Here is a 21,692-nt window from a genome sequence, read left to right on the forward strand (position 1 = left end):
ACATCTGGGCATTCAGCGGTTCTATAATGTCCTTCGGACATTACGAGTGTTGCAGCTTTTAGCGGCTAAAGGGCATTAGCCTCATCTTCAGCACAGGCCAGGTCCGCTTCAGTTAAGGTCCACAGCTCCTTGGCATTCTTCCACACCTCAGTGGAGAATAAGTAAGAAACAGTGGGCGTCTCGAGCGCACGTTGAGCGGCCAAATTCAGACTGCGAGCAAAGCATTTCACGTGCAATAACTCCGCCAGTTTTTCCGGTGTTTCTTCCTTGCTTGTTTTGAGTTGAGACGTGTGCTGTTTTTGCCTATGCTGCCCCCTTTGGCATTATTGTGCACTGCACCATAGGTGAAGTTTCGTTTTCAAGGGGGCCGTCAAAGCGTTTGATGCCGTATCGATACAGTAGCATCTGCATCGATGCGTGCATCGGCATGACGACGTCACGATATATCGCCATATCGATTTTTTGAGCACAGCCCTATCGTCTGTGTACTATTCACTCTTGGAGTGTTTACCGAAGTAAATTTTTCCTGAACCCCTGTAGTAACCATGACATCTCCAATTGGACTTAAATCTTTTAACATGAGTGTCACTATGTAAACTCTAAGTTCCCACTCGGACAGCTCACTCCCAACACGTGAATCATAAAAAGAGCAAGTATAATCACCTAGATCTTCCTGTTGAAGCCTATGTACATAAAGACTACAATCTCTCTCAACCTTCAGTCTCCTTTTGTCATTGATCAACGTATACTTCTTTAATGGTGATATATCCGACAGAACTAGAATCTTACCATGGTTATCTTTCCACTCAACCCTAATTTCCCTTCGCCACTATTCTCTCCTGTACACTGACATGGAAGCTTAACTGACTCTCCCAAGGTTGCTTCAACCCTGGCTCTAGTAACGGTTCGGTTTAACCCTCTTCCGAACTGGTCTTGGGCTCCTTTGTCTAACTGGATTCCTGAGTTGTCCTGCAGCTGGGTCACAGCCCTTGGATGTCTCCGGCGCTTTGCAGGCAACTGAAATAGGTCCTGCTGTGTCCGGGACATGTTGAAAGACAATTTCACTAAATCTTTCTCCTTGTCCATTAACTGCAGGGTCAATGTCATTATTAACATGATCAGAAACGTGCACAGAATAATCATTTTTGCCCAAAACTTGGACAATCTCTCCTTCTGAGTTCTGATTTTGGGGATTTTCATGCATCTCCCTGTCTGGTGGAGGTTCTTCCACATTGTCTCTTGGCTCTCTTGGGCCTTCAACATCTTGGTTCTGTAAGTGTGGTATCTCTTCACTTGGTGCTTTTACACAATGTGATAAATGATACCACGTTGGAGATCCTTTAACCTGGACCGCGGTTCCAGTACTACGAACCACTTCGAATGGTCCTTCACGGCGTTCGTTATACCACTTTCTTCTAAACACCTTCACGAATACCTTGTCTCCAGGTCGTACTGTGATCCTTTTTTGCTCATCGAGCTTCTCCTGCCCCTCCGCTTTTCTTTGCCTGTCAGAAACAAATGTGGATATTCTTTTATGCAGATTAACCATATATGTGACATACGCCTGCATTTCATTTTCCAGAAGGGCCAAGCTTGGACCCTTTCCACTTGTACGCAAACAAGGGGTTGGCATCAGTCTTCCCGTAATCAACTCATGAAGTGTCATATGCAAATCACGCAGTTCACTAGAGTGACATACCATTAGCGCCAGTGGAAGTGCTGCTATCCAGTTCAAACCCGTGTGCTGACATATTTTAACAATACGATTCTTCAAAACACCATTCATTCTTTCGCACATCCCTTGACTTTGAGGATGATAGACTGCGCCAAGACGCTGTTTGATTCCCAATTTTTTGCTAAATCAGTTTCACAGTCTTATCCACAAACTCTTTCCCATTGTCTGAGGATATTCGATCTGGAAGTCCCCACCTGCTTATGACCTCTCTACATAAGAACTTGGCAACTGACTGAGCATCCTTTCGCTTGGTTGGACAGGCCTCAGGCCATCGTGAAAATCTGTCCACGACGACTAGCATGTACCTTTTACCTTCAATTGGTTGTATCATGTCAACATAGTCCACAACTAGTTCACGCATAGGACCCCTCAGAGCTGGAATGTAACCAGAAGGAACCATCACTCCCCTCCGGACATTGTTTTTCAGACAGATTGTGCACCTGCCTATGACGTAATCAATCTGTTCAAGTAAACATGGTGCCCAAAATCCATATTCCTTTGTAATTTTTCTCCTAACTTCCCCCCTTGCAACGTGAGCTAACCCATGCACCTCCTGAATCAGTAGACCCAGCAAGTCTGAAGGTGCTATTATCAGCCCCTCATGATTTCTCCAAAGTTCAGTAGAATCTCGGGTGGCACCTCGGTCTAGCCACAACTGTTTATCCATGTCAGGAGCAGCTTCTTGCATTAAAATCACATCTTTAAGTGTAATTTTGTCTTCCAAATTCACTTCGTGAGTGACCAGAAGAACTTTGCCCAATTTATCTGCTCCTGTGACGGTTTTTGCAGCTTCATCAGCCGCCTTATTCCCTTGTGAAACCTTTGACGCATCCCTCTTATGCGCGCATTTAGCGATTGCTATTTCTTTAGGTTTTCATCATAGCATGTAGCAACTTCATGATCTGGGCGTGATGCTGTATTGGAGAACCATCCGTTTTCTTAAACCCTCGGTTCTTCCACACCGATCCAAACAAGTGACACACATTATGTGCATATGCAGAGTCGGTATATATTGTCACTCGCTTACCTTCTGCCAACAAACACGCTTCAGTTAGCCCCACAAGCTCAGCAAGTTGTGCAGACACAGGCTGTGGTATCACTTCAGCCTTTTCGACAACAAATCCAGTTCCTTAGGCTTTTACTACTGCATAGCCAGCACTCAATTTATCACCCACACGATAACAGGACCCATCAGTCCAATACTCCAGGTCTGCTTCACACAATGGTAGGGCTTGCAAATCTGCTCTCAGCAGTATTTCTCTGCTTCTTCAACACAATTGTGTGGCTCACCGTCTTCTGGAGTTGGCAAGTGCTCAGCTGGATTCACCGTAGCACACCTTGCTAGAGTGACATCTCCCTGCTCTAAGAGCCTGTGATAGTCTCTGAGTCTGGGCATAGTCAATGTGTATTTACCATAGTTCAAAAGATTTCTGAGACTGTGATATGTAAGAATTGTCACTGGATAACCCATTGTGACAGATGATGCTTCATTGTACATTAGAGATAGCACAATGGTTATCCGAGCTCTACTTCTGAATAAGCATTAACTGGTCAGTCCGTTGTCAATTCTCATATCTTGTTTTGACTGACTACAGCATGTAGTCTTTCATGTATGTGTAAACAGATGAATGTGCTCAATTTATATTCTTATAATAGCACATAAATGAAAGCAGTTTAAAATGTGTATCAGCAATAAAAACTATAGATGAGAACACATACAAATATGTAAAATTCAGGTTTTTGCTAAAGAGTTTGTGGATAAAACTGTACCGGCCTTGTTCAAACTGAAGACAGGGGCTGCACATGCAGATGTCAGCAAGCCTCAGTCCGTGTTGCACCGGCCAGTTGCCTTCTCGTCTTTCCACCTCAATTCCCACTCATCGTAAGGGAAAAGAAACAGATCATGATAAATAAATAAAACTTTAAAGTTCTCAATAGTTTATTATTTATTCACGGCTGTATTAATAACTCAACAGTTTTTTCGTAATGCAGTTTAACTGTTTGATTTTCATGTGCAGTCTGTGCACCGCACATGTGTCACTCCCAGTGAGGAAAAACAGACATGTTAAACTTATTTTTATCAGCCCGTAGTGTAGACTATGGACACTCTTTATAAAAACATATCGGCAGTCACTAATCAATGCAAACAATTTTCTCACGTTATCACCTTAAAATAAAATTATGACTTATCTCTCCTCCTATCAAAATTCTCATTATCTAGTATTTAAAGTTTGAAAACGTCAAGTTAAACCCAATTTATACCCAAATTAAACCCTTAACTAAATATTGTTGAATTTTAGTGAAAACCAAATGAAACAAACAGTTCAAGCTGTAAAATATTTTGTTTAGAACTACAAACATATTCAATCTAGCTGAATCAAGCAAGCAATTTCATTTTTTTTTGTAATACTGTCTGCACAATTTCCCTTTCCCACAAACAGTCAAGTAAACAAATTGTCTTTTTGGCTTAAACCCCATTAAATAATTATTTTTTAAACTCTTTTTTCTGTAAATTATAGAGAGGAGACCTTGAAAATCCCTCTTAATGCTTAGAGGATGTATACTCCCCTATTTCTGAACAGATGCTTTCTCTCAGGGGAGCCGAGGAGAGGTCCGAGGAAAAACTCATTTCAGTCCCTGCTCCCCCTCAGTAACTCCCCTTTCAAGTCAAGCAAGAATCATATACTTCCCAATTTAAAACAGGAAAAACTCCACTCAGTCCCTGTTCCCCTTCAGGGACTCCCCGTTCAATTGTCAAAGCTCCTTTAACATTTAAACAAATGTTAAAGTTGCCTAATCACTTTAAACAACTATCTCTCCTCTGTTTTGAGAGTCTATTTAGATCTCTGTTGCAAAGTGCATACATGTAGTTCCCATTATTTGTTAAAAGGAGTTCATAGAACTCTTTCCCCACACTTTATCTTTATTGCATGAGCGAGAAAAAGAGAGAGTTCTTTAAAATGTGAGAGTCTGTCCATGGACCCCCAAGAGAATGTAAATCACAATAAAAAAAACTTTTGCTCCAACAGGAAAGATGCAGTGGGATATTCATGTAGACACAAAGACCCACACACACACACACCACAGCAATGAGGGCAAGCTCCCCCAGACCAATCGTACACCAACTCTCACATCACTTGGAAAAAACTGCAAACCGGTGTGGGAATGAAAGGTGTGGTTAAATTAATTAAGTCCTCCTAATGAGGCTCCAAATTTTCTTACGTCTACTATAAGGGCAGCTCATGAAAGATGTGGATATAAAAATTAAGTCCTCCGATTGAGGCTCATCATTTGATAACGTCTGCTATAAAGGCAGCTCATGGTGTCATTAAACCACTAGTTCAAAAGTCCCCTTAGTAGGAGCTCATTGTGTTATTACGAGGCTCATAATTTTATCAGTCCTCTCATATATATATCAGTTATATTTATTCAATTCCCGACCGGGACACAACAAAATACACACACATCCAAAAGAAACACTGCAAATTTTAATTCAAGAACACAAACAGCACTTATCTCAAAAACAACTTGACAGTTACACAGCATATCCCTTCTGCCTTTTTTTTCCTTTTTTTTCTCACACACACACACAGACAGCTTACACACACATCTCCAAGGCCCCCTGTACACAGACGCACACACATTCTCAAGACCAACAGACAGACATACCACGGAGCATGCTCTTCGCCGTTTTTTCCTTATTTCCATTATCTCAATTTTTGCTACCTTTTGAGATGTAGATCATCCGATGAGAGGCTGCATCAGACACTGTTCATCAACAAATGTCAGAGTGGGAGCATGCGTTCGAATTTATGTCTACTTCCCCAGTTATTTAAACTGAGGCCCATTCTACTTAGCTCCTTCACTGAGGGCTTGACTATCCAGATTCTGCGGCTCATTGATCAATTCCTTAATATTATTTTCCTTGTTCATTACATGTATTTATTTATTCAAATTGACCTGGGCCCAGGTTGTCCCAATTTTTCTCTATAACTCAATTCCAGTCTATGCCTTAGCATTAGATTGTAACACAATGGAATTACCGCGATTTACCATTAAGAAATTGAGTTACCATTTTTCTTAATTCTGCACAGATTACCACCTCATCTTTACAATTTAAGCTATTCTAAACTATGTCCTTTTCCTTATTTCAGTCCTTTTAACTGTTACACATCCCCCCCCCCTCTTTATTTGCGACGTATACTTCGCAAACAAAGTCAAATTTAGCACAGATCTTTTCCTCAGACATCAACACAACAAGACACATCCCCAAAAACAGGTTTTTCAACGGTGCGACCTTACAGCAAACATAGAACAGCAACAATGAACGAGCCAGCTTTCAGTCAAAATGAGAAAATCCTCACTGCTTGAAGCTGTTGGAGGTGCAGCAGGCCAAAGCTTGTCTCAGTCGTGACGCCAAATCTGTAGTATCTTTCCAGCAGTAGTGTCTTGTTGAAGTCGGTGTTGAAGAAATTCTCAGTGGACCCAGTACTTACAAGTATAATGTTTATTACACAAGAGTATTACAGGTCAGGACGAGTTTCTAGAAAACTCGGAGATAACACACAAGCCGAATAGTGAAAATCTGACTTGACTCTGCAAGGTAAGGCGTTTTATAGGGGATTTGTTTACCACAAACCTAGAGAAATAATGACGTCACACAACCGGGCCTTCTGCCTAAATTTGGGAACATGTCGTACCTTAAGATTTAAGAACCCGCTGAAAACCATCTCTCCTCTCATTATTCCATAGGCAGTTCAAGGATAGTTCAAACAAGGAGAAACACACTGAACACATCTGGAGATAATACTTAAAGGTTTGAACTTAAGATTCAAGGCACCTTAAGATATTAACATGTCATTATGATCTATACCTATGCTAGAGAAACTCATTAGCTGGATATTAACATACCATTTATGGTTTGTAACTTTGCTATGGATATCTATTAGCTAAGGGAATATACTACACTAGCTTACCTGCACATTGTTTCTCTGTGCAATTGGCAGGGACAGGGATATTGTTTTTCTCTGCGTATTCAAATGCCAGTTCACGGCACTTAAGTGGAGCAAGGCCATGGAACTGGTCAGCTAGTTGTTTTAAGTGTTTGGCAAGCTCCTCCTCCATCTCATCTGTGAATATTCTCTTTACCTCAGCTACTACACCCCAGGCTACTGATTTTACTTCCCCTTTCTCTTTTTTCTTTATGAATATTTTAAGGGTTGTCTTGTCAATATTTCTATCCCTTCCAGCTTTTCTTAAGGACTTCTTTCCTTGCATGACCTCAGCGGCTACACTCTCCATCTCTGCGAGGGATGTTTGGCCCCAGGTTGTCTTCCTGGTGTAGTTTCTTGGCATGCTGGCTTTTCAACAATGTTTATGACATTAAAAATAAAACATATGTCATGTAATATTACACTAAAATATGTTTAAGACTAAACTTAACTTGTGCTTCATGTCTCACTTTACCCCACAGCATTTGTCCCACTTTACCCCACAGCCCCCATTTTAGATAAAACAACATCTCTTAGCAACTCAGGCTAATCTTCAGCTAGCATCAATCACATGGTTTTATATGTTGAAAGTTCACCAACATGTATGATATAAGTTTTTCTACCTCATTCAATTTGTTTTGACACAACAATTGATTAAGTTCAAAGCAAGAAAATTTAATTTTACATGCAACAAACATTTCACATTTTTGTGAAAAAACATAATTACCACAGCACCAGCTCCAACCTTCCCTTCATGGCAAGTGGGGAATGGGAGGGGCTTGAAAACGTAATGGTCACATGACCTAAAATGTGTTCCGTTGCCTAGATACAGGGGGTGTCTCACATTACCCCGCTCTCCCCTACTTAAGTACAAAAGTAAAAATTAAAATGATAAACAATGCTTTTTTTGATGACACAAAGAAACGTAAAAAATTCCAGGCAATAAATGGATGGGGAAAGTGCTGGCCTGCTGGCGTTAATTAAGCGTGTTGGGATAAATCATTCTGACTGGTGCAAAATCCCATGTCCCCTGGTGGAATTTGCTGCACAGAGCCAAACAGCTATGGTGTGATGTGTTTTTCAGATGTAACTTGAAAATTTAAAACAATTAAACCTATGGCTACATCATGTACTGTTCTCTGTGCTTTTTCAGACCCTTGCGTCTCTCCAGCGCTTGTCTACAGCACTGAACATCCTGGAAAAGTATGGCTGCAACTTGACAAATCCCAACAGGCCCAAATACTGGAGGACTGTGAAACACAACAATCCAGTGTTCAGAGCCACAGTTGATGCTATTCAGGTAACAAAAAGATATTACAGTGAGGTAATGATGATAATAATAAATGTAACTCCTGAGTAAATATTTTCAAATCATCATCATGCCAATGAAGTTTCTATGTATTTTTTTCAACTCTTGTTGAGAGTTAAAGACAGGGAATGTTGCACCTGGTTAAGCACTTTGAGACAATTGTGAATACGGGCTATAAAAAAAATTGGATTGACTGATTGATGATCATAGCAGTGAGACTTTGAAGTCCTGCACCATATTTAACTGATTATTATCACAAATGTGATTGTGTATATTTTTCAGTATGTGCAGAAAATGAGAGTAGTCAGGTAGCAGAGCCCTGACTGTTTTGCATTTGGATTCTGGATCCCAAGGAAAGCACGAGTGCAGAGCACATGGAAATAAAAACCAAACCCTGCGGACACAACAAGGCTCAGGATAACCTGCGTAAAAGGGAGAATAGACCCTAGTGAGATTCTACTAGCGGTGAAGTAGGTGATGGGATAATGAAAAGTTAAATAGTCTTGTGATGGTTACCAGAAAGTAGTAGTGACACTGGGACTGTAAATTGAGTGACACGGGCAAGAACCTCCCAGTACCTTTAAGTTGAATATGATTGGAAGGGGATGAAATGACAGAAGAATGGCTTACCAGCGCCCCACCTGTGGCTGATGAGCATAGTCTTTTGGCAGAACAGGACAGTGGGCTAGAACAGAAGATGCAGCGCCACTGGAGGAAACAGCATTGATGTTCTGCAGGGGTGAGCCTCATCCTCCCATCTGCATGGGTTTCTCTGTGCTGAGGGGTGAAGAGGCTGTCTGCGGAGAGACCCTGGAGGAGGATAGTCCTGCAGGTGGAAGAGGAGGAGCCGACTCTCCAGGGTGGCGAGGGTACTTGGGGCTGAGAGAAGGGAGGAGGGAGACTCTGCTCTTTCTCTGCGCCTCTTACGGAGGTTGTTATCTAAATGAACGGCCAAGGAAATTGACTCATCTAAGAATGAGGTTTCATCTCTAGCAGCTAGCTCATCCTTTAAATCTTTACTTAACCCCGAAGAAAAAACCCTTGTAACTCTCTCTCATCCCATCGCTCTCAGCTGTGAGAATGCGGAAATCAATTGAATATGTTGACTCGGAACCTGAGCCTTGATGTAAGGAAAGTAGCCTGTCACTTGCTTCCTTACCTTTGAGCATCTCTGCTGTAAATGACTGAAAATAATGGCAAATGGGTAAATCACTGGTCGTTATGACCACAGCCCAAGCCAAGCTTTCTCAGACAAGAGACTCATAATAAAAACAACCTTAGATATATCAGTGGAGTAAGTTAAATGCTGCTGGTCAAACACAAGTGAACATTGATGAAGGAACTGTTTGCATTTCCCGGGATGGGTGTACTGAGCGATTACGTCCCACAATGTTTTTTCAGGCTTGTCCCAATTACTCTTCTTGATCCTGAGGAATGTCTTCCTGTGCTCATAGAGAGCCTGTAAAGAGCCTGAGAAGGTCACATTGAAATAAAAGAGGTTTTTAGTTGCTTTCAAGTGGAAAGAACCTTTGTGCTATTTGCATGTAATGTTCATATAAATCGCTTAATTTTGAGTTGAGTTGTGTGAAGTTAAATTTAGTTGATTATTGTTTTGTTTCTTTTGCTTTGTACATATTTTCTTATTACACATGGACCAGTTTTGTGCAATGATCAATCTTCTGTGAAACAAGAAGACTGCTCTGAGTCTTCCTCCAAGTTTTAAGGCCTCTGTGGCTCCCACATTTTAGTAAAATCATATTATTAGTTTCCAGATAAAAACAAGAGTCTCATGTCGTACTCAATTATTTGGAAAAGTTAATAAAAACAGCTTTTGTTGATATTATACGCTGTTTGTTCTTTGACTCCCAGGGAGGACGGGCAGTGCTCTGTCTCTATGGTTACTCCAATCAGCAGGCAGATGGACTCAGCTTCCCTGATGATGTCACTGATCCTGATGTGGGCCGAGTTGCTGCAGTAACACTTGAAGTCATGAGTCTGAGGACAGAACTAGAAATGCTAATCAAGGTGTGTTTGTGTGTGTGTGTGTGTGTGTGTGCATCCGTGCGTGTGTGTGTTTCTGTGTGTGTGTGTCTGAGGCATAAGGTTGTTTGAAACCTTGACATTACAGACAGATGCAAACCAAATCCCTCAGTCAGTAATAGAGATGTTAGTGTGATTGTGAAACAGTGAACAGTGTTGTAATCATTGCAGGATAACATCTTAACATTTTTTGTCGTCAGTATGGTGTGTTTTCTTCTGTGGTTCTGGTCTGGTTCATGTGAATGCACATACAGTATGAATAAAAGCACAGATGATAACCGGATTTGGTTTCTTCCCAGGAGGCTCACCCCCACCCTGAGTTCTACGAGAGAGTCATTCCTACATTGAGACACAAGGTAGAGTCCATCATGCCATCATCATACCGTCATCTCGTTACATTTATAACATTACATTTATACCAAAGGTTTTCTGATTTCCTGGGTTCTGAACTGGCTGACTTCCTGCTGTCACAGTGGACATACGAACCAGGAAAATGACGTATACTATTTGACTTTTTGTTTCTTATTGGAGAAAGCTAAATATATATATATTTTTAATTCCATTGTTTTAATGGGCATTTCTTTCATCATGGTTTTTAATGTTAAATGGTTTTGTATTTATATATCGCTTTTCTATTCTTGATAACTGCGCTTTAGTACAGTTTTACATTCACCCATTTACACACACATTCATACAGTGCATCTATTCGCAGCACTTAGTTATTCTATGGGGGGCCATTCAGGGTTCAGCATCTTGCCCAAGGACACTTCGGCATGCAGATGGGTCAGACCTTCAGGTTGGAGGATGACCACTCTACCCCTCAGCCACAGCCGCCCCCACATTAATGAATGTGTATAGAAATTAATCAGCAATTCAGAGTTTAATAAAATAAAGTCCTCTATGAGGACAATTACTTACCACTCTATGGCCCTTTTTATTAGTTATAAAAACAAAATCTAGCTTCAATTACCTGCTATCAATAAACTTTTGTTTTTTAAATGTTTATTAAATCCGGGATCAGTCCGGGATAATTATATTCCCCTTATTATCCTGCTATTGAGGATTTATCTTGCATTATTCTAGTCTTAATGATCACTCAAAGTGCTTTTCTGTACAAGTCATATTCACCTATTCACACAGTCTGTCATACAGTGCTGTTATATGCAGCACTTTTTAATCACACATCATTCACACACGGGCCGTCAATTAAGGGATCAGCATCTTACCCAAAGACACTGGCATGCATACAAGAGGAGCCAGGTTTGGAACCACCAAACTGCTGGTTAGTGGCAAACATGTTCTAACACCTATCTGCCACCAAATGTTTTATAGTATAACATAGCACTGAATGAACTTTGTTTTATTTTGAAATTTATGATGACCTCTCTTATCTTCTCTTAGGATGTGGGCCTTAATACTGATGCTGTAGTCTACCACTCCTCTGCCACATCATGCCACTCTGATAATCAGACCAAGTCTTTAGCTTTCCCCGTCCACCACCACTCCCTCAGGGAGAGCAGCCGTGGCCTCTCCCTGTCTTCCAACCACCAAAGTCTCAGGTCCATTCAAGACTTTTCCACCTCCTCAAACAAACACCCAGGTAAGGAGAGAAACTTCTATCATGCTGGGTCTTCTTGTTAATAATGATTAGTAATGATGTGGCAATTTGGTAGAGTGTATTGTTAACTCTGTTTCAGAGAACTGCACTATCTGTGGAATATTCAGAATCTCTGCCCACTGCCTCACCTGCCTCCAGGGTCTCTGCTCAGAATGTGACAGACTATACCACTCCTACACTGAGAGAGCCCACCACCGTCGAACAGCTGTCACATCATCATCATCATCATCCTCATCATCATCATCATCAGCATCATCATCAGCATCACCATCCAAAAACAGAAGCAATCATAGGTCCGTATCAGTTGTCCTAGCATGCTAGTGAAACACCAGTACTGTTTTTACGTGGCTGGTAAATAAATCATAATATTCACTCTCTGTTCCCCTGTGTCAGTTCTTCCACATGGTGTTGCCTTAACTGCACAAAAGTCAACTCCATCCAGGATGTGCTGTGTTTGGACTGTGAGCGCCCTCGTTTGGAATCCATCAGCTCTAAAGCAGAGGAATCTCAGTCTACAACAATCACCGGTCAGTGTTTTGTGTTGCTGCAGTGATCCCACCCCTTTCATTCTACTATGTTCTAGTTTTCTAATCCCTGACATACAAAATGAAGAAAAATAATGAACATATTAATCGGTGGCATCTACCCTTCACTCTCTACTTCAGCTGTTACACTGGAGGAAGGTGTAACATTATTATGTATTGCGTGATTATGTATGTATTATTACATTTTTCAGTCCAACCAGTAGCATGTATGTGAAATTAGGCATTTGTACCCATTTTGGGTTGGCCCAACTCTCAGTCCATCTTTGCTGAGTTTCATTAACAATGTGTGTGTCTGTGTGTGTTGGTGTTTGTGGGTGTGTGTGTTTTGTATGCAATGTATCCTTCTCAGACTGGCAATGTAAGAGCTGTACAATGGTGAATTCTGCCAGTAATATTCTGTGTGAGGTGTGTGAAAGACCTCGTTTGGCCACACGACCTCCAATGACCCCATCACACCCACCTATCAACCCTCCTAGGCCGCCAGCACCAGTGCTGGGCATGCCTGGGGACCCCGACAGCCAGGTCAGTTAGGTTTGTCTGTACGTGTGTGTGTGTGTGATGCTTATCAAACTTGTTCATAGCCTCGGTTCCAGGAATGTTAGTGTCACTCTCACACAAATGTAATAGAGTATTGTGTTTAATACGTGGCCAATGGCAGGCTTATGCCTACTGTCTACACATGTTTGATCAGACCAGATATTGCTGAATTGTCTCAACAACTATTCACACATTCATGTCCACTTCAAGAGGATTTATAATTTATAATAGCTTATAAGCTTTTTCTTCTGCTCCTGGTCTGACTCAAAGGACCTTCACAGACCCCCCCCCCCCCCCCCCTTACGGTCTGTTATAACTTTTAATGATCTCCAAGGTGAATATCTACACACAGAAAATATCAAGGTTTTGCATTCTAACAGCCAGCATATATGTTATTGTGTTTGTGGTGTATGCTTTGCTGAGAATTGCACATTTCTAGGACAGTGGTAAAGGAAAGAGCTGATTCAATAAAACAACATGACATTTTGGTAAAAGTGATTTCGTAAAAAAAAAATGCTTTGATGAATTTTCCTACACACAGTATCAACGTGATGCTCAAAGGTCAGCTTGTCATCATTACAGTCCCAAGATATCTGTACTGCTGTACAACTTCAACAGCCTGACGTAATTCCTACAGAAGAGATGACACATTCTTCCAGAAATCTATAACTCCCTCTCTCTCCCTCTCTCTTTCTCTCAAGTGGGTGTGTCAGTTCTGTACATATCTGAACTATACTCCTGCTACAGTGTGTGACATATGTGACCTGGCTCGTCCAGAGCCTGCACCCCTGCCTGTGAAGCTCCGCCCTCCCTCTCCTGTCAGACGGGTCCCTGCCCTGCCAATCAAACCCAAAGAGCCTGCCCCTGAAGACTTGGACTGCTGGAGACAGAGGCTGCTGAAAGAGGAGGGGCTTCAGTTGATTCAATTGATAAGAGCAAGTCACCTCCATCACCTCTTAACCTTCCTGTGATATACACTTCAGTTGTTTATTTGTATCCGTTCCTTTTGTGTGCATCAGGATGGGGAGAAGAAAGGAATGAGTCCAGAAGAGGTATACACAAGCATGAGGGTGGCAGGAGACAGCAGCATCTTGCCCTACAAGTGGTTAAAGTCAGAGCTTCCTCCGCTGTTAGACCAGATCAGGATGTTGGTAGCGGCATCCCCTAAGTCTGACAAGACTATAACACAGCACACAGTCAGTATGCTTCTCTCAGCAATATCGATCTGCAGAACAGGAGACCCCATGCCCCATTTTAGACCTACACATGCGCGAGCCACCGTTTTAGACCTACACATGAAGGAGTTCCAGACCAACTAATAGAAGGAAACTGAACATCTATTATTCATATTATAAGATCATCTATACTGAAACTTAATTTCAGCATCTATGACAGACCAAACAATACACTGGTGGCATAATAGGGAACAGCTTTAAGCAGCACTCTTTATCTCCACTCAGATTTCCATCTTTGTTTAATCCATCTTTGTGCCCAAATCCAAGTCAAAGAAAAGCTCTTTAAGTTTATGTTTTCTTTAAAAAGCACAATATATATGTATATATACATATCTGTGTGTATGTGTAACTGCACGTGTATAGGCATATAGCTTTTTCAGATTAATTACATTACATTACATGTCTTTTAGCTGACGCTTTTATCAAAAGCGGTTTACATTATGTGCATTCAAACCCAGAACAGCAAGATTTCGTGAGGCACATCTGAAAGGGCCCCATCTCCGCTTGTTAACTCTGGCCTGTGTGGTTCACGCTCAGTGGTGTTTCCATGGCAACAGTCTTAAGCTTGCGCCGCTGCCCCAAAGCGCAGAGACGGATAGCGGAGAGCAGCATTTCACAGAGTAAGCACACAGACAGAAACACACACGAATCAAATTACTCCAAAACAAGACTATAATGCTTGTGAATCAAGTTTATTCACACACACATTCATGCTACTTTGCGTATAAAATAAAATAAAATATATTTTGCCACAAAGTACAGATGTATTGAGTCATCTGCACAACAGCGCCATCTGGATCTGGTGGGGCAGTGCCCCACGTGCCCCTAATGTAGAAACGCCACTGGTATTTATATATACGTGATGTAATAATGTTGTTAGCCTTAGTAGAGTTCGTTTATCCTTGTTTTCAGCGGATGCGTATGTCAAACTGGTGGCACACACGTAGATCTAAAAGGTCCATGACTCGTACATGTGTACATCCGGAATGGTGAGGGCTGTCCGGCTCTGCAGAAGAATATTTCTTAAACCTTTATGTTCCTCAGACTGTGACTGTCAGCTGGGATTTCTGATAATGATTAACTGTCCTCTAACACAGAGCAGGTCAAGTGTAGCTCCTGTTGCGGATGCTTGGAGAGAGGAGAACCCTGCAGAGACAGAAAGTGGGATCCAGCTGTCCAGAGCAGAGGCTAAGCAAGCCTGGCTGACAGCAGGCGGAGACTCAGAGAGAGCAGCCAGACAAGCACTTACAGACAGACTTGCCAAGGTGACATTATCTCAATTTTTTTTGCGAATTGAACAATTGACTATTCTGTCAGTCTTCTTTCTGTTGAGACATGGTAACGTCACTTTTATTTACCCTACTCCCTCAGATCAAGGAGCTGTGTGCACTGGGCTTCAGAGAAGAGTCTCACTGCCATGAGGTTTTGAAACAGAGTGGTGGTGAGGTAAGAGGAGCACTGGCCTTGCTGCAGAGACCCCTGCTGGAGCCCTTCCACAACCGTATTTGGAGTGAAAAAGCCGAACCTCCACTAGACATCCATCAGCCTGACAAACAGGTGAGAGTCCAATCTTCAGCCATATTAATTTAGACAGCATGGTGAAGGACCCCACCCTTAGCCTCACCACCTTCCTACTATCCAGCAGGAGGCACAAAGGTCATAGTGTGAATTCAATTTGTCAGAAACACTTAGGGTAACATCTGCTCCTTAGCTATCATGGATTTTAGTTTGCTATCATGGATCTTCCTGTTTCATGTAGTTTTTTACACATTCTGCAGAGGGACTCCAGCTTCACTTCCTCCCATTGTTTCCCCACCACTGCAATCTACACACTTGCACCTCAACATCACTCAGTCTACCAGTTTGACTTTTGCCTTTTTTCTGGTTTTTGGATTGTTTGCCTTCTTCCTTTGGATTTGTCTGCTTGTGTTATCAGCCTGTTTGCCTGACCTTTGCTTCTTTTATTAAAGACCTTGATTTTTACTTCATCACTTGGCTTCCTTAGTGTTCTCTGTGTTCGCATCTCTTGGTTATCACATTGTTACACCAAGAGTGTGTTTCATTACATCATTTTGATGATTCTTTTTTAGTTTAAGGTCAAAGATTTATATAATTCCTTCATCTCTTCCAGCAGATATGTCGTAGGCTACTTGCTGTATATGATCTTCCGAGCTGGGGTCGCTGTGAGCTGGCACTGTCACTTCTTCTGGAGCATACTGCTTCTTACTCACTGGAGGATGTTGTGCAGGCTGTACGAGAGTCCCATGACAGGGAGTTTATCAGGAGAGTGCTGGCTAAAGAGTGTCCCATCTGCCTTTCTGTCTTTCCCCACAGCAAGGTACTGACTGATACAGTAAATGTTTCTACAAGTTCTGAAAAACAGAAGCACATCTTCGCTCATTTCTCCCTCTCTTCCCTTTCAGATGCAGTCTCTAACATCATGCCAGTGTTCAGTGTGCTTTGGTTGTTTCCAGCAGCACTTCACTATCGCTGTAAGGGACAAACACATCAGGGACATGGTGTGTCCAGTGTGCTGGGAGCCAAACATCAATGATCCTGAACACCTGAACAGCTATTTCTCGACCCTTGACATCCAGGTAGGAAGAAACATAGAGCTAGGACTAAGGGAGGTAACATCCTTCTAAAAGTGTGTGCCTCGTCACACCAAAAGGTGGCAGGGGAGGAGAGGAGAAATTGTAAATGCAGAGAGCTGCACTTAGGGAATTTGCCCTAAAGGAATTGTTAGGGTAGGCTACTCAGATTCACACGGATGGAGGTGAGAATAAGATAATATTTTCATATTTGCTAAAAAAAATACAAGTTTATTTTATAAAAATACAAAATATTGGAGTAATTACAAATATTCATATTAAATCCATCTGAAAAAATCATATCTAAGGCTTCTGATCACTGGAGGATAATCGGGCCCATTTTAGACCGGATTTTCCCCATCCGACAATCGTAGGGGTATTCCCGACTGTAGGTCACTTGGTACAAACTATCTTAAAGCCACCGACTGAGTTGGAGCCTCCCCAATCTCAAACATTAATACTAACAATAATCGGCTCCAACTGGCGAGAGAGAGGGAGAGAGAGAGAGAGCTGTCTGGGAATCCTTCTCAGCCATGATTACATCAAATCATCAAATGAAACATTTCTTCGCTGCAAAACAGAAAACACAACGCCGGTCCTCCTTTTCTTTTGAAGTTACGTTCAATCAAGTAAGTGTTCCACAACTGTGACTAAAATAAGTGACATATAAAGCACACTCACATATGCTAAACTCATAATGGCTCCAGTAGGCCTACTGCAGATCAACTTGCCTAATTCAGACAACGATCTGCACAATGAACTGTTTGAAACCAGCCATCCCTCAGTCACTATCAGCAGTAAGACAGCATCACAGCGGAGCCTCTTGCTTTCAGCTTCTTGCTTCGGTCGCCTCGCTGGCATCTCCACTCCATTTCATGACGCTGAAGTTAGCCTACGATGTGCAGCTTCCAATTAAACAGTTAAGGGAAAACCTAAAGGGAAAATAGGCACTGACCGCTGTGAAAACATATTAGACATGTTGAGCAAAGCATAACCACTGTCTGAAATCCACTATCAAATTTGTGAAAACCAAGTATTTGTTGACCTCTGACCCTCCCTTTATGTATCAATATTTTATTCAGGCGTATAAACAAAAAGCAAGCATTTTCATTTTGATCTCCAATTTATACAGATTTTGCAGAAACCATTGTGCAGTACTCTCTTTTGAACACACCTTTTACACATGATAGGTCTACAATTATTAATAAGGTTATAGTTTTGTACTCTTGTTCCCAGATCTTTCCATTCCAATGTTTCGGTTTTACTCACCAAAATGCAAAATGCAATGCAGATCATCAGATGTGTGTGCTCTGAGTGCAACAGTTTGCTATTTTTAGCAGCTCCCTATTCACTGAGCTTGCAGTTATAGGTGCATGGCCCCACTGATCAGATAACAACTGGATTTCATAATCATACTACAGTGCATGTATCACATACGATGTACAAACTTTTACACCATTTTTAGAGGATGTTGAAAAAAAAACTTGCGCCTCAAATCTCTTCCCAGCAAGTGAACAGGGCCACTACTAATGATTCTGTTTCGTCTCTTTCTGTGTAAATGGTTGCATCCTGTATCAATGTTTTGATACAGGATGCAAGCAACTCTGTTTTGAGTTGCAGGACAGGAGTCTCATTTATAAAAAAGAGCGTAGGATTCATATTGAAAGTGAAGGTGTACAAAAGCCAGAAAGGGTATGCGGCAAAAAAAAAAGTTGATTTATAAAACTGTGCGCACACACACCTGAATGCAATGTTCCCTTTATAAATCACAGTCCACCTGGAAACGTGAGTACGTGAATCTGCCTCTACAAGCATAACTTTCTGACACCGACATGGAGGTGCTAGTTAGTGACGCGGAGTAGCCTGGATGCCAGACGAACTTAGCCCCGCCCACAACATTTGAGGTCGGGAAGTTCGGTCTGGCATCGCTCCGTTGGGGAGAAACTATGCCCGAACAGCAGCTGTTCGGACCAATCAATTGTCAGTGCGGGATTTATACGATGATGGACAGATGATCAACAGTAACGTAATCAACCACGTCACCAAAGAGCGCTTGGGCCCCCATTCTCTTTTCTCTGATGCCTCAGATGAACACGCTTCTTGAGCCTGGTCTCCTTCGTCGTCTGTCCATTTTTTAAACACGGGAATGTCACGTTCCAACCGTGTTACCACAGGACCGACAAATGCGATACGATTTTTGTGGAATTGTAATCCTAAACGGAGAACTTGTTCGTACGTGCATTCACCTTAACGCCGGGTTCACATCGGACGCTGAAGCGACGCCAAAGCGACGCATAAGCGCAGCCCCAAGCCTTAAATAACAGCTGGCTCCCATCCACTCCTATGTTAAACCTTTGTGCAGGTCACACCGGAGGCTGAAGCGCCGCGCTGCGCCAAGGCTGCCTAGCCCCCTGCAGCGATCGTTTCGGCGTCGAATCTATTTTTTCCCTATGAATTCCCCTTCTGTTGTCCTGGAGTTTTAATTTTAGCAATTTTACCAAAGACATTATTAAATGTCCCCCTCTGCCCATCCACTACAGCCACACAAGCAGTCATAAAGATAAAAAGAGAGAGGGGGGGGGCTACGTATTCTCCACATAGGCTTGAGTGGAGAATACGTAATTGACCCTCGACATCGACATTTAACGGAGCAAACAGCGGAGAAGTTCTTCAACATGGATGACATTAAATTAATAATTGAAGTGGAGAAGTACACTGAGTTGTATGATCCTCGGAACATGTTGTATAAAGACAACACCAAAAAAGACAAATGTTGGGACGCTGCTGCTTAATGTTGGAGCAACAAGTAAGTATATGCTTTAATACTACTGGATCAACGGGTGATATTATTAGCGCTGCCCGGCGCTTCAGCGTCCGGTGTGAACAGCCAAGCACCGGCGCGCTATGGATTAGCGCGGCGCTTTGGTGTCCCCTCCGCATCCGGTGTGAACCTGGCGTTACTGTTTCTCTCAAAAATGCTGATCGTGTTGGTAAGTTCTCCGTGTATCCTTAAATTATTTTTACAACACCGGCAAAAATCTTTTTTACTGATCTTCTTCTTCTTCTTCTTCCAGCGTGCGTGCAGTTGAGTTCTGTTGACAACAACTATGCGTTGCTTAACATATGTCACATACTTGTGCTCTGATTGGTTGTAGGTCTATCCAATTTTAGCGAAGAGGCAATTTTTTCCCTGGTTCGGTTGAAACGCCCCATAATCAGAGCCCAATGGAGCGGTATCAGACTCATATTCTGACTAGAATTATGAGTATGACTACGTCAGGCCAGAGGTGGAGGTGAACAAAGACAAATTGTTTGGTGGCCACAGCAGTGATGTCATTAATAAAGAAAATACACTGATACACTGCTGCTGCTGTTAATACAGTGAGTGAGAATGATAGAAAGCACAGTGCCCGAAAAAAAAAATCTAATCCAAAGTTGGAGGCAAAAAAGAAATCGCTTCACAGGGTTTGTAGCCTCATGGTTGAATGCACTTATTGTAAGTCGCTTTGGATATGTACTAGGTACTTACTATTTTTTGTAAATGATCTCCAGCGAGCTCATGCGTGCCTGATGGCACAGTCACCTTCACTGCCGCAATTTTACACACACACACACACACACACACACACTCACACACACACTAAATAAAACCTAATGACGTACTTTAGCTTAAGATATTAAAAACTATTAATGACTCAGATCTGCAAATCTGCTGTTTAATGGCATCTGACCATAAGTTGTTTTATATCTTTTTCAATTGAAGGTTCTTATGGAACAGTTATGTCACACGAGCACAAATGACTCTGTTGGCTTAAACGTTAATAATGAAATGCATCAATAATCTGGCTTCCGTTCTTCACCTCATGTCTGCATCTCTAAAATGTTCGTACGTGTGTGTCAAAGTTAGCCTACAAGTGCTCACATTCTCCCGTCAAGTTCCATTGTTTGAAGTATGCATCTGTCAGGCCCCGTTTTTCTGGTTATAAATGAAGGCCCCTGGACTCATCTGAGCTTTCCCCCTTTTCTTCTTTAGGTAGCTTCAACTTTGATTTAGCTCTTTTCACTTCCCCAGAACTGGTATTGGTAGCATTGTGCTTCCCTTTGGTGTTTCAGTTCCAAACACAGGAGAGCGGAGAGACTCCTTCCTCAGGCAGTCAAGTAGATTCTGGGTTGTTTGGGTATCTAAATGTAAAACACTTTCCACATAAGTTGTTTGTTTAATTCAAGATTCAAAACATTATTGAACTGGATAAGTTCTATCATAGCCTAGAATTTCCCACTGGATTGTGGACATAAATTCAGCTCCAGTATCTGTGCTCTCAGGTGTTCCCACCCTATCTGGGTTTTGAGCACGCTCAACCTGTCGTGCTACACCTCTTGGGCATTGTAGCAGGTTGCCTATCATGGTAAATAGCTTTGTATTTATAGAGCGCTTTTCTAGTCTTGATGACCACTCAAAGCGCTTTACAGTACAGTTTTACATTCACCCATTCACACACACATTCATACGGTGCATCTATTCACAGCACCTAGTTATTCTATGGGGGGCCATTTGGGGTTCAGCATCTTGCCAAAGGACACTTCGGCATGCAGATGGGTCAGACTGGGGATCGAACTGCCGACCTTCAGGTTGGAGGACGACCACTCTACCCCTCAGCCACAGCCGCCCATCACACTTCTGTTTATGCAGCAAGTACATACATTTCAAGATTCTACTCTCTACATGCAGCCATGCCCTGGCTGCATGCCCTTTTTGTGATTGGGTGCCGGGTGTGACTCATTGACAGCTAGCCCATCCATATTAAGGAACAAAACATAATAAGAAAAAAGATAACAGGCCAAACAGATTTTAATCTAGTATGAAGTTTAGCAAAGAATCTTCTAGAGATTGAAGGTCTCACCTATTTTCTGGAAACGGCGCACGGTTTACAACAAAAAGCACATGATCCATGATCATGTATTATTTTTCATTTTTAAAGCACAAATATACTGTCGGTAAATGGGGTACCCTATGTTTTTTAAATGCAGGGTAATTTCCAAAGTCATTTCCTTTTTTCCTGTTATGTTTCCTTTAAGTTTAAAATGCTGATA

The 21,692-nt window shown here is 42.0% G+C and overlaps 1 protein-coding gene across 1 annotated transcript in view; it reads left to right on the top strand.

Annotated features, from left to right (window-relative positions):
* The window catches only part of LOC128455044 (E3 ubiquitin-protein ligase RNF31), a 68,709-nt gene that overhangs the window by 21,051 nt on the left and 25,966 nt on the right, over positions 1–21,692 (top strand). Inside the window, exons 3-15 of the mRNA XM_053438670.1 lie at positions 7,880–8,026; positions 9,905–10,060; positions 10,375–10,431; positions 11,477–11,675; positions 11,773–11,986; positions 12,087–12,220; positions 12,588–12,760; positions 13,477–13,710; positions 13,795–13,971; positions 15,108–15,275; positions 15,382–15,567; positions 16,142–16,348; positions 16,434–16,607. Of these exons, the coding sequence (XP_053294645.1) occupies positions 7,880–8,026; positions 9,905–10,060; positions 10,375–10,431; positions 11,477–11,675; positions 11,773–11,986; positions 12,087–12,220; positions 12,588–12,760; positions 13,477–13,710; positions 13,795–13,971; positions 15,108–15,275; positions 15,382–15,567; positions 16,142–16,348; positions 16,434–16,607 (2,226 nt within the window). The remainder of the gene's footprint in view (positions 1–7,879; positions 8,027–9,904; positions 10,061–10,374; positions 10,432–11,476; positions 11,676–11,772; positions 11,987–12,086; positions 12,221–12,587; positions 12,761–13,476; positions 13,711–13,794; positions 13,972–15,107; positions 15,276–15,381; positions 15,568–16,141; positions 16,349–16,433; positions 16,608–21,692) is intronic.

The sequence above is a fragment of the Pleuronectes platessa genome, chromosome 13 (genome assembly GCF_947347685.1).
Source record: "Pleuronectes platessa chromosome 13, fPlePla1.1, whole genome shotgun sequence".
Classification (NCBI taxonomy): Eukaryota; Metazoa; Chordata; class Actinopteri; order Pleuronectiformes; family Pleuronectidae; genus Pleuronectes; species Pleuronectes platessa.